Genomic DNA, 13,013 nt, shown 5'->3' on the forward strand with positions numbered 1-13,013 from the left:
TACAGCAGTCACCACTGAAGATACATGAGTAGGGAAATGAATCGTAGACAGTATTTTCGCAGTTGTCGTTCTGTCGGATTTCTTTCTCGACATCTGTGCCACTCATCATGCAAAGTAAGTTTGGTGGGAGGTTTCTTTTTCAAGGCGAATATGATATAAATCTTCAGCCAACCACATCGGTATCTCATATTTCACATAGAGAATGATAGCAGAAAACTGAGGTGCCTGAATTGTGGCTTTACACTTGTCGCTCCTATCAAATTGCCCCGTGCTTACTGGAATGCAGCGCGGAATCTTGGCTCCATCTATCTATACTTCGTGATTGGTGTCAGGCAAAACATTCCGCGCGGAAAGTAAGGCTAGGTTTCTTAATTCTCCCATATCGTTGGCACTGCATCCACGGGGGAAATTCAGATCTAATACTGCACATTACAGGAGAAATGTTGTCGGTCTTGTACCAATCCATAGTTGTGTTTCTAGTTTCAAGAGTATGATTTTCATGCGATCGCAAAAATGGCAATTTACTATTCGAATGTCATTCTCATAGCAATAAGTGCGACCCTTCTGTGAACGGTCATAGATGCTGTCAACGTCAATGCCACTGGCTCTACTGATGGGCCTATTGGCACGCATATCGCTGTTAATCCTCGTCATACTTCTTCTGGTCTTGGTTCCTCCATGGCCATTTCTTCACAATTCTCTGCTTTGCAGGTACTATGGTCCATTGCTCAAACATGTATAGGTTCTTATACACTGTATCAATCGAAGGGTTCACAGTTAGATATTTACGGATACGCTGCCTTCGGGTTGACGGTAATACCTTATGTGATTGCTAGTATCATCAATCTGCTAGCAAGCTTAGTCAGTAAGCGATACGACAATGTCTTCTTGGTTCATTCATCGATCATGGATGAAGCAATCAATCGTGGTGCACTTGTGGATGGAGTAGTTGGATCTATCGACCGAGTAGAGGGGGGCAAAGGCGAAAACTTAACTAGCGACGATGAATTAGGCAAGCTCGGTAACTCGGCTGTCGTGTTCAGGGGTAACATGAATGCAGAAGGACGATTCACTTGCGAAGTCGATACGACTGAAGCTCTACCAGAATACACACTCATGCCTCCAGAAAGCGCTCTTCGTACACCATCTACGAAGATTAAAAGACTGAAACAATATCTCCTATATATCTTTGAAGACCCTGCCAAAATTGACAAGCGTCTGGCCTCGAAAATCCAAGCTCAAAAAAAAGAGAAATGTATGCTCAGCATACCCTCTCGTGGTCCTTTCACTCGTCTACCCCCCACAAATCTCGAACCTATTTTTCTCTTCCTCGTCTCCTTGATTCTCATCATCGCCGTCGCAGCTCCCTACATCATAATTTACATTCTCACCGGCTGGCAAAAGAGACAAGCAACCTCCACCCAAATCAGCTTTACTGTTCATTGGCTATGTCTGGACAGTCAAGCGAATTGCCCATCGCAGAATTCGAGAGACATACCAGAAGGAGTTATTGGGGATGGATACTGCTTTTTGTGGTGGGTTTCTATAGCTGGGCACCGATTGGGGGGTTGGTTGTTGTGGCGCAGGAAATGTATGAATTTGGGCATTGTGAGTCTTTGTAAAGTTTTTGTAGTGGCTGTGTGATTTGCAAATAGATCAGATGAGAGCATTTGGGATCACGAGGTAATCAAGATACCTTTATTTATTGGATCATACCTATCTGGCTTGTTTCTAGTGAATTCTACCAACAGAATCTGCGAACCAATATCAATCTTCCATTCACGTCTACGAATGTGGAGATGAGCGCCGTTTAATTTGATTCGATGATTCAATTTTTTCTGCAGTGATTTAATTTTCATCTACAAATGCTGTGGTAGTTGACTCTAAGGCTAGAAATTTAAGGGATAGGGTCTACAATATGAATACGGCATACCTGGTTACATCTCCTTACGGTTGTTCAATCACTGTTCAAGCATGATGCCGTATGTTTGATCTCAACATTTGGTACAAATGATGAGAGATCTATAAAAATGCCTCCTACACGAATTACAAAATAATAATTTTCCAAGAACAACTCCTACATTCATCGAAAGCTTCAAACCCAAGCCGAACAGACTCATAATAATCAGCAGACTCCAATAAAACACCAAAAATGTGCAACCCGGTCATCTACCTCTGCCACCACCTTCCCACCGCCCTAAATCCTACTCCCTGGCTTAGCTGTTCCACCCACCCCACCCAATACCACCGCAACAGAATCATTCCTATGAGTTTTGCGTGTAAGCCCGCGCCAGGAACCATCGTTGTGCGACGTCCACCCGTTCAGATATTTTGTCAACGATGTCGTGATAAGTGGAGATTAGGAGGATTGTACGAGAAAGAAGCCACGAAAAGTATTGCGAGAGTGGATAGAGCGTTAGCGGGAACAGAATTTCAGTTGACGAGAGAAGATATTCAAGAGGGCTTGAGGAAGGCAGATGAGTTATTTAGGAGTGAAGGATTTTAAGTTTTGAGGTAGAGGTGGAGGGTAGTTTGAAGGGTAGTGGGGTTTATTTTGGCGGATCGGTGGGTGGATGGGTGATGAGAGGTGGTGGGACAATATAACGTCATATCGATGTTGAAGCGGCGTATAGATTTAGAGTCAGCCAATACTACCATCGGAGGTTGGCCACGGATAAAGATTCTCGAGATCAATTGACTAGGTATATTCTAAACATATTGTCAAACTATCATCTTACTGGGATATTCTTTCAAGCACCTAAGTACTCTATATCAAAGCTAGCGGACCAGGGAGCAGTTAGTCATTTTCAACGAAGGTTCATCACGGAGAGAGGTAGCGAAAAATGAATTCTAAAAACTTTTATCCCTGGATTGAGATTCTCAAGGAAGGGAAAAACTGGCCTTTTACTCTATTCTTGAGCTTCGGCTTAGATGGCACTGCTTCTCATAAAGGAACGTTGGTATGGAGCAGCATGGAGATACAATGTATCTAGATTGTCGGAAAGTCTTCCATTTGTGTTTCTCGGCCCTCGTGAAGGCATTTAAATTGTATTAATGGGCTAGAATTTGTCTTCCCGTATCAACAAACTTAATCTTCCATCATATATCCAAACTACTCAATGTCTACCGCTCGGTGAGAAAAACCACTACTTTTATTTCAAACTACAACACGTGAACGATTGTATCCCAGCTCTCAAATGAAACAGTTAGCACTTTTCGCTTCTTCATTCAAGTCGATTGATACAATAACTATTCAATCATTTATATGAATTCAAACAACGGACATTCAATCATCCATATCGACTCGTTCTATGAATGTACACTCACTCAACCCAATCCAGACACTGCCCCTCTATCTACCAAAAATAATTCATAAAAACCAGGCTCCACATAATAACAGAATTTAAACACTCTCTTCACACCTCAAGGCTTTGTAGCATAAAATTTTGGCTTCGGCGGCTTCGGAATCTCCTTAATTTCCATAACCTTCCTTCTACACCACGGATTCTCACAAGGACAATCCACCCACTTCTCCTCATGCGTAGGATTCGCCACCTTCTTTTCCCACGCCTCCTGTTTCTCCTTTATTTTCTTACACTTTTCACAATCAGGATCCGTACATTCGTAGTCGATGTATATTTTATGACAACGATGGGCATCTTCCACACAGGCCGTAAGACCGCAGCGTCCATTACATTTAACCATTTCATGTTCGCGCGAACAGTGTTTTGAGCGACGCTGACAAATTACCCATTTAGGTGTTCCTTTTGGATGTTCTTTTTCTTTTTCTTTTTCTTGGTGGGAGATTTCGATTTGGAGGGTTTGTGTTTGTGATAATGGAAAACTGCTATCCCATCTGATGAGTCGTCGTCGGAGGAGGAATCGGAAGGTTCATAATATGAATTTCTTCTACTTCTTCTTCTCCCATCACGATATCGATGATAAGGATAGCTCTCTTCTCTTTCCATCCTTTCCAAATGTACTTTTCTTACCTCTTTTCTTTCTTTTTTCGCTGCTTCTCGATTTCCTTTCTGCACTACTTCTCTCCACTCGCTACTCATGAGATTCTCATCGATTCCTAACCCGGAAAGATCTCGGATACTTTGGTGATACCAATCTTCGATTGGTTTTGAGACTTTCCAATCTCCAGAACGATGGCGCTTGCGATAATGCTCTTCGACCATTGTCATGAGACGTTGCAGGAAGAGAACAAACTTAAATTGGTCTTTTTGTGGCTCAAGAGGAAGATAAAGGTTCCAGAGACGCAGAGTTTCATCGCGGGACCTATGACGGCGCGGACTATGGGTGGGAGGGAGGGAATCTTGTCGTAAGTATACATGTCCGAAGAAGGGCCATTTGTCGCTGAGTGAGAGGTTAGTGATGAAGTTATGGGGATGAGGGGTGAGGGTGCAAATAGAAATGGATACAAGTCTTACCTAGCGGGATCGGGTAGAACAACCATGATTAAAGATTAAGCAAGTGTCAAGTGACTGGCTCTTCAATTAAAGATCTAGGGGAAGAAACGATCGTACAGAATAGAAATGAACGAATTGTTGCCAAAAGAATGCTGATAAACAAACGTGTATTGCTGCTGTCTGTAAATTTTCTGATATAGATCCTCGTGAATAGCAAATTAATTCGAGGTGAGGTTAATGCATAAAACAACCAGTACTACTCCGCATACCTTTTTCTCTAACTTTCCCGCAGAAAAGTTCCAGAATAAGAGTAATTCTTCATCTGTGAAAATAAAATAAAAGTGGCAACTAATGACACTATGAATAAATATGAAAAGTCATGCGACCCATTGCCCTCATTACCAAATGGTCAATATAGGTCTCTCGATGAATCATCCGGCCTAAAAACCTGGAAAAATAGTTGTTCGCGAGCAGAAATGGATGAATGGGCGATTTTCGTATCCACAGTCGGCTTCGAAAATTTGGCGAGGTCGAATAGGAGGCCGATAGTGTTGGTTTGAGTAATCCGCAACTAACCCACTTATAAGTAGCAGAAAAAAATTAGAAAATTCGTAACGTCAAGCATTTCTTCTCGAAGCAACTCCAATCGCGATTGTATTCGCTCAATTGACATGCAAACCTGATGGATAAAACGAGGTAAATTCCATGCATTAAATTGACTAATTAACATCTAGAAAGATGGGTTAATAGATATGTATTGCCATACAACTTAAGTTGATCATCACTCCAACCTCAAGACACCGGCTAGAGCAAAAGAAATCCAACGGGGACGGAACCTCAGATCAAACACTTGAAGAACCTCTTCGAGAGAGCTTCACCCAGGGTAGTCAACAGAGCCTTCTTAATGTGTATGAAAAATAAATCCGATGCAAAGGCTTTTGGGATCCTTCTGAACGCTCCAAGTATTTTATCAATTCCTGTGCTCTAGTTGCCCATCTTGCATCTTCATCATCTCTCATTGCCTGCAGTGTATTTTTGATGAATTTATCATATACGCCCCGGAATATGCGTACAAGTAGATCCGCATTGAAACTCATGAAGTAAGTGGCAGCGGCGAGGAGATTGACTGTGAGAAGAAGATTCAGGTAGCTGAAGGAAGGATTGATACTCCATGCAGACTAACAAATTGTAAGCCCAGAAGTAGATTGGATATCAAGAATGCTTATCTTACCAAACAAAATGATGAGCGAGGAACACAATGCCCATGCATGTTAAAAGCTTGATGCTCTGGTTGAAGCGAGTAGAATTTCGTGTCTCCGTCAGCAAACTTGTGCTGATGAGCTGAGATAGAAATGGCAATTAGCAGGACTATGTCCATAGAATAGATCAAATATTTCATTCGCAACTGAGAAACTTACGCCATCTCTGAGATGTGTGGCTTCTTCCTGCTTGGCCACCAATTTCGATGCGATGTTTTCTACATTTTGAAGTTCGCTACATAACATGGTACGTGCTCTTCGAAGTCCCCCAACTCTTCTTCAGTCGTAGTTTCGCTCGTTTCTTGCTCTAATAGTTGCCGGACCTGCAAGGTGTTCTGTAATACACTCTTACGTAAGTCCTTCGGCGTGGAGATAGCCCAAGAATACTTTTTGGACCGCGAGAGAACTTCTTCGTTAGAAAGAAACTTATCACAATAATCCGGATATAAGAACTGAAGCTTGTCACCAATAGGTTGGTCGAAATATTTCAGTATTTTCTTCCAGCAAATTACGGTCTCGGATATGGTGGGATACGCATGGGAGAATAGACAGAGTAGCATATTCCCGGAAACACTTTTCAGATCTTGGCTACTATGACTTGTGTAAGCAATTGTGGCGGGATTCATCTCCAATAGCGTCCAATATTTGCTGTCAGATATCGATGGATATGCTAGAAAACTGGTAGCTTATAACTACGAAAGTATGTAAGTAACGAACCATAAGCGACACTAATGCAGAGGAATTTCCCCCTATCCCCAGGCCTACCCGGATAAGTTTATTTACCTACGTGATACGGGCTCTCCAGTAGCTTTTTGTTACCAATACCGATGTAGGACTACTTGGGATACCATTGCTTTCGGTGTGTAGAACACCATTGTTCCAGAAACTCCAAGTAATTGTTTCGATCTTTTGAGCGAGTATTGTTACGATTTCGTAGAATGTGAGATGCAGAGAATAACGATCTTCAAATCCCGAGCCAGGGCTTGGTATGCCCTGTTTTGACGAAACGAAGAGACATTCAAATCTCGCACCAGACATCTAAACCTGATCTCCAGTGCCCAGATTAAGCTTGTAAGAGATGTTAGTAACGGAAAGCTCTTCTTTGTGGCATGGAGGAAGATAAGATTGGGGTGACTACGTACATTGTTCTTCGCCAAGGGCCAGGCCATACTGTACAACATAATGAATAACTTCAATTCAATAGCTACTATACTGTACAACATAATGAATAACTTCAATTCAATAGCTACTGTATTATAGCTCTAAACGAATACGAAAGAGACTAGCTCTTTCTAGTAGCCCTTATATAAGGGTTACTATACCCTGTACTAGCTAGCTCTCTAGACAGAATGCAATATTGACATTAAGGACCTACGAATCGTAGGTGCTTCATCATTCATATCCTTCTCAAACCAACACATACCTCTGGTAATAGAGTACTACTATTAGAAAAACTAGTGTCTCGACTTTGACTGCTATGATCAACCGGAGATCTTGCAATATTACCATTTCCTATTATATTGAAGCACTAGGGTCAATAATATATATTTGTATGAGAAGGATATGGAAGATATAGCACCCATGATATGTAGATCCTAATTATCTAATTGTATTCTATCTATAAAACTAACTATATACAGAAGGTATTAGGTCTTATATAAACCTATTGAAAGAGCTAATCTTTTCTTTATTCGCTTAAAGCTTTGTTACAATAGCCTTACTACAATAGTAATTGAATTGAAGTCATTCACTTTGTTCACACAGTATAAATCTTTGTAAAATTATCGTCAACAATATCCATGATTCTTTTTCTCCCTACATTGAACCATTTCGGAACATCTTTATCCTCTTTATGGATTCCCTCCAACATCTTCAAGACTGTATCGCTGCATGATATCATCAGCAATATGTCCACAGAATCGCAAATTCTCAAACAAAATACGAGGATTTTCTAATGGAAAGTTTTGGTACTTACGAACTCAATGAAAGAAGTGAGCGTTTTGAGAAAGTAAGCTCGAGGCGACCATCTTTAGGAACCTCTAAGCATTGCCTACTAATAAATACCATCTTTCCTGTTCCTCGACAGTGCCGATTCTCCTGGGGAAGATTTCAACCACTCCGTCATTTCTTCTACACTTCACTTGATCATTTTCATATTTTTCCATGATTTCTGTACTAGGAATGGGAAAACCTCGCGTGGAATCATCTCGTGTGGAATCTTTCTTGTTAAGTAGGCTTGGAGTCTGTTTTGCTGTCAGACCAAGATGGTCATGGTGCAAGGCTTTGAGTTCCACCAGAATTTCTTCGATTCAAGGTGTCATTTTTGCATTTTCTTGGTTGATTTTCTCCGTTACTGCCATTCCGAAGTCAGAAAGATGAAAACACACTCGCAGAGCAAAGACTAACACTGATCTCAATACTGGAGAATGTTGATTGATGTACTCGAAGACATGGAAGGCACACAAAACTCCAACATAGACTTATGCTATGAGTCAAAAATGCGAGGTCAATATGTCATGATTGATCGGATTCACTGTATTCATAGAATGCACTTAGAATTTTCGGGTCACTACATAATCACAAGTTCGTTGAAGATTGTGTAGTCAATACCGCCGTGATTAGAAGACTCTGAAATGTATGATATTCTTCTCGAGTATTAATAGGTAGCTTTAGATACCATATTTTTTTCCTATTCGAACGAGTATGCATATAACACCAGCTACAGAATTGAAACACAGTGCAAGGCAAAGGAACTTTCTCCTCTCGCCACTGGTAATAAGGGGAAGGAAAGAACTCTTTGGCAAACATATCACAACATTTTTAAAAGAAGGTACGAAGGTATTAGGTGCGCTTGAGTGATATTAACCTGATGAAATGAATGTCATTCATATATACTGCTATGAGACAGTTGTCGGCATACAAATTCATCAACGATAATACATGATTAGATTACTAGACGGATCATATTTGGATGGCTCGAAATGAAATAGGAGCTAATAATCAAGTGACTCAAACTCACAGTCTGATACCTATAGTTATTGATAGGCTCAAGTATATTCATAGTTCATAATATTTGATCCCTCAAAGTAAACCAATGAAGTCTATTCGCGTACAAGTGAGTAATACACACATCATCTAGAACTCAATTTACACCCCTTAATGTAGTCGGAGTTTCCTTCCATAATACGAAAGTTAATTCAAGTACACTACTACATCATGAAAATCTACTACTACAAATGAATATGAAAAAAATAGAATCTCACTCTTACCAGCTAGAATCAAGATTAATCAATCGATTATCCAATACGGATTCTAATCTATATACATTACAATCTCCTCTTCTTCGCTAGACTGAACTAATCAGATTATATCAGCTCACCTAAGATATTCTTTTTGAATATGAAAAAGTTATAGACTACATTTAGCTTCTCGATGGAATTCTCTCGATAGGATTTGAGTTAGCGATATCAACTTGTCAACGAGCGAGTATATATATTTGATATAAAATCCAAGATAACCTCCAGACACATCGACTCTAGTCTAAAGGGACGAGAGTAAATTATGGTATACTCTATATACGTTGTGTTAAAGCCCTTATCTCTGATTGTATAAACACAAAAGGAAAATCCGCCCAACTCTTCTTATCCCTCGTCTAATGGTAAGGACTTCAAGATCATTACGAGATACTAAGATTATTGCTATAATCTCATACACTACATCCATCAACACCTATCCCATGAGTAGGATTGCTATAGTAGTAGTCTATATTCTCATATGAACATTGAGTTTCACGTATAGCTGTGATAACAACTTCAATATCATGACCACATGCTGTCTGTACATTCCGCTTCCGTCGCTTCACCCTCTAATTAAGTCTACTCAAATATTCAACCACCATACAAACATTCATGTCAAACAGCAACAACAAACCTGCCAGAAAGAAAGAAAGAAAGAAAGAAAGAAATCCAGATTCCTCCACTATCGGTATCGAAATCGAAATCGAAATCGAAATTTCAATTTTCAATTTCACATTCCAAATTTTAGATAGCATTCATTTATTCACTACACCCCAGCCCTAGACAACAAGCACACCAGCATCACAACATCATCAATCAGCCTTACGGAAAGAGCATTGAAACATCATACCAACTATAGCATAAACGATATAGCATCCAGCATATCACTCATCGCTCGAATGAAGCCTCTCTAATCCACGCATCCACCGTCCACCCATTCATTTCCACCCCTAAAAATAGAAACGGCAGAAAGAAAAAGAGAAATCTCCACTAAATCCCCTCTCCTCCGCCCCTCCACCTACCAATCACACACAACGAATGATAAAACACGCAATCTACCTTCCCTTACGCTAACCCATCCATCTCGATACCAGTCTGCCTCGTCTCGTCTCATCTGGTCTCATCTCAAACAATGCCCTCTTGCTCGCTTGCTTCAGCTCAGCGAGGATATTGTTGTTTAAGCCCTGGAGAAAGTGGGGAGGGAGTGGGGATGATGGAACCATGGGATGAATGGAATTTTGATGCGATACATCGTTGAAGATAGCGTACGTGGTACTATACGGTGGGTAGACAGAAGAACGCACACAAAAATAATCACAGAGGAATGATACCAACGCGGGAGAAATCCCTCCTCCCTTTCCTTCGCTTCCCCACCCACCTATCTACCGCTGCGCTGGTCCCCACCGGAATTTACCCACCCACTGACTTTGAACTTTGGAGAGGTCCCCCTTTGAAGTTTGAAGAAGGGATACGTCGTGTGTATGTTGATATATTAACACATATAATTATACATCTACACCATATCACACCGTTTTGAACTTACTATCAAGTCCAAACGTATAAACGTATGAAACGAAATACTCAGTCAGGGAATGAATAACCGAATTTATCTATCACAAGCATAATCATAATCATAAGCATAAGCATAACCATCCAAAAAAAAGAAGAAGAAAAGACAATTCTCAAGAAGAAAAACAAGGGAAGAGAAGCGAAAGGTAAATCTCACACATGAATGACATAATATAACATATATGCATACAGCACATAGTACAGAGAAGTTCCTCTTCCACTTCCACTTCCACTTCCACCCTCCCCTTCCACCTTCCACTCTGACCCACCTAACCCCTGCCGAGGAAAATCTTCTCTCTGTACTCCGTACAAGTAGTACCAGAACCAGAACTATTACTTTTACATTACTATTGCGTCTGTGCACCGCCACCACAATACTATACTCACTCACATGTAGCAAAAGAAGAAGAAAAGAAAGAAAGAAATCCCCGATACGGCAAGATATTTCCGATGATCTATCCCTCCTCCGTAAATTCGTAATAAACACTTACGCAGAGTTTAAGGCTTAGACTGACTGACTAATCACAATACAATCCTACTAGATCCAAGCATGTATATGTGTATATGTATGTATATATGTATATGTGTAGAAAATTGGATGGAACAGGATGGGTATGGCGAGGTGAATCGAAAGATGGAATTCCATTCAAGTGCAGCAGGTAAGCAAGTGCCGAGAGAGGGATTCTAGGATTCGAGGGTTCGAGGGTTCGAGGATGGCAAGGACTGGAATTGGAAGAGATTTATGGGATATCTGGGATAGGTAGGAACGGATAGATCGGATAGGTGAAGGGAATCTGGTTTAAGGGGTTGAGTTCGTTTACTCATTCATTAGTGCAAGGTGTCACTTGTGACTTGGGAAGTTGGCTTGAGGGGGAGAGAGAGAGAGAAAGAAAGAAGGAAAGAAAGAGATAGTGTATGGTATGGTGTTCTAGATCCTCGTTAGAGATCTCATCACTGAGAAATGAATCTAGAATTCAAGATTGATATACATACCGGTATCTATGAAGAATATCTATGTTCTAGGAACTATACTATACTATATTGTATTATCTCCCCCTCCCTCTCTCCCGAAATCATTCATTTCAATAAACTTCAAAAATCGAAATTTTTTTAAAGGGGAAAATCCCTGTGAGTGGTTTGTTATTCTACGATGTACAGACGATTATACATCAAAGCCGTGGGTAAATTCTCGGCCGTTATTCTCTTTTTCCTTTTTCCTTCTTTTGACACTTTTTGCTTCTAAACTTTTCTTCTTTTTTCCGCGACTCTTTAAAGTCGTTGTGGTTAGATAGGTGGATGAAGATGATAGAGATACTGTAGATAGCGATACTGTAGATAGGATTACGGAGAATAGCGAAAGTAGGTAGGTGATAGATATGTATGTATTTTTGTAGGTCCCAGACTCCCAGCAAGTAAACTACTCAGATAGCGAGAGAGCGCCCAAACGAACGATGGTCTAGAATCTATTCAGAATCTAGATGAAGATATCTACCTCGGTCAGGTCTAGATTTCGATACATCTATCTATCAACCTTGAAATACATATATTACATCACATCGGCAATTGTAATTTTTGTGTTTTTGTATCCTACTCCGTACATCTATCTATGTACCGGTACCTACATGTACCGCCGGTATGATCTTTCTATCTTTTCACATCGGCAGATAGAAAACGCACAATGTGGAAGGAAAGCCAAGCCAAGTGGATTGCAAGTGGATTGCAAGTGGAATATTACCTGGCTCGCCTGGTGGTAGTCTCGAGCATGTTTTACATCCTGGGTGGAAGGGGAATTTTCGCGAGGGAGGGGAGGATTAGTGAAACGAAGGGTAACGATAACGGGAAAAAGAAGAGAGAGAAAAGTTTGAGTGATCCTGTACTACTCATGTGCGTTCACTCTCGACACCAATCATCCCTACGAACTCGGACATTGTGTTTGGTCCCGACACTGCCAATTTGCGAAGAGGGTATCACGTGTGGTCCTTCGGTCCCGAAGAGAGGTGGGATCTAGAATGATGGATCGTGGATGTTTTTTTGATGGGCGAGATAATTGCTCCTGTGCCTAGTATTCGATTCATGCATAAACTATTCATTTATTTAATTCATTTATTTATTTCATGGTGTGCTAGGGGGTTGATCGTGGTGATTAATACTAAAGAGGAAATATATCCTTGGGCGCAGCAAGGAAAGACGTTGCCACGCGTTGGTCGGCGTAATGATGGCTTTATGTGATGGATGTGAGGTAGGATGTATCGGTAGTGTTGTGTAGTGTGCCTAGGATCTGAGGAGGTTGATGGGAGATGGAGATGGAGATGGAGATGGTGATGGAATGTGTAGAGAGGTGGCTTGAATGTTTATTTGGGTAGTGTTTGGGATTGGGGGTGATGAATGAAGGTATGGGGCTGTGTATAAAAGTTACGAGAATCTGAGTATTGGTTATGAAAGGGAAGGATAGGACAGGATAGGATAGGATGGCA

The 13,013-nt window shown here is 40.9% G+C and overlaps 4 protein-coding genes across 4 annotated transcripts; 1 reads left to right on the forward strand and 3 right to left on the reverse strand.

Moving 5' to 3' along the window:
• Window positions 1–513: 513 nt before the first annotated feature.
• Window positions 514–2,506, forward strand: Bfra_006288 (putative pogo transposable protein; the record flags this gene model as incomplete). The annotated part of the gene is made up of 3 exons (XM_037336662.1): window positions 514–553; window positions 581–1,567; window positions 2,130–2,506. 3 exons carry the CDS (start codon window positions 514–516, stop codon window positions 2,504–2,506), a joined length of 1,404 nt encoding a protein of 467 aa, XP_037198028.1.
• A 917-nt stretch (window positions 2,507–3,423) lies between these two features.
• Bfra_006289 (uncharacterized protein) lies at window positions 3,424–4,462 on the reverse strand (the record flags this gene model as incomplete). The annotated part of the gene is made up of 3 exons (XM_037336663.1): window positions 3,424–3,738; window positions 3,993–4,362; window positions 4,437–4,462. The coding sequence occupies 3 exons, from the start codon at window positions 4,460–4,462 to the stop codon at window positions 3,424–3,426; spliced, it is 711 nt and encodes a 236-aa protein (XP_037198029.1).
• Window positions 4,463–5,892: 1,430 nt separating this feature from the next.
• On the reverse strand, window positions 5,893–6,712 carry Bfra_006290ia (uncharacterized protein; the record flags this gene model as incomplete). Its single annotated transcript, XM_037336664.1, has 3 exons — window positions 5,893–6,344; window positions 6,392–6,435; window positions 6,462–6,712. 3 exons carry the CDS (start codon window positions 6,710–6,712, stop codon window positions 5,893–5,895), a joined length of 747 nt encoding a protein of 248 aa, XP_037198030.1.
• Bfra_006291 (uncharacterized protein) lies at window positions 6,713–7,839 on the reverse strand (the record flags this gene model as incomplete). The annotated part of the gene is given in 4 exon segments (XM_037336665.1): window positions 6,713–6,742; window positions 7,494–7,560; window positions 7,650–7,724; window positions 7,739–7,839. The coding sequence occupies 4 exon segments, from the start codon at window positions 7,837–7,839 to the stop codon at window positions 6,713–6,715; spliced, it is 273 nt and encodes a 90-aa protein (XP_037198031.1).
• Between the last annotated feature and the right edge of the window lie 5,174 nt (window positions 7,840–13,013).

This window comes from Botrytis fragariae (assembly GCF_013461495.1).
Source record: "Botrytis fragariae strain BVB16 chromosome Unknown tig00000000, whole genome shotgun sequence".
In the NCBI taxonomy this organism is placed as follows: domain Eukaryota; kingdom Fungi; phylum Ascomycota; class Leotiomycetes; order Helotiales; family Sclerotiniaceae; genus Botrytis; species Botrytis fragariae.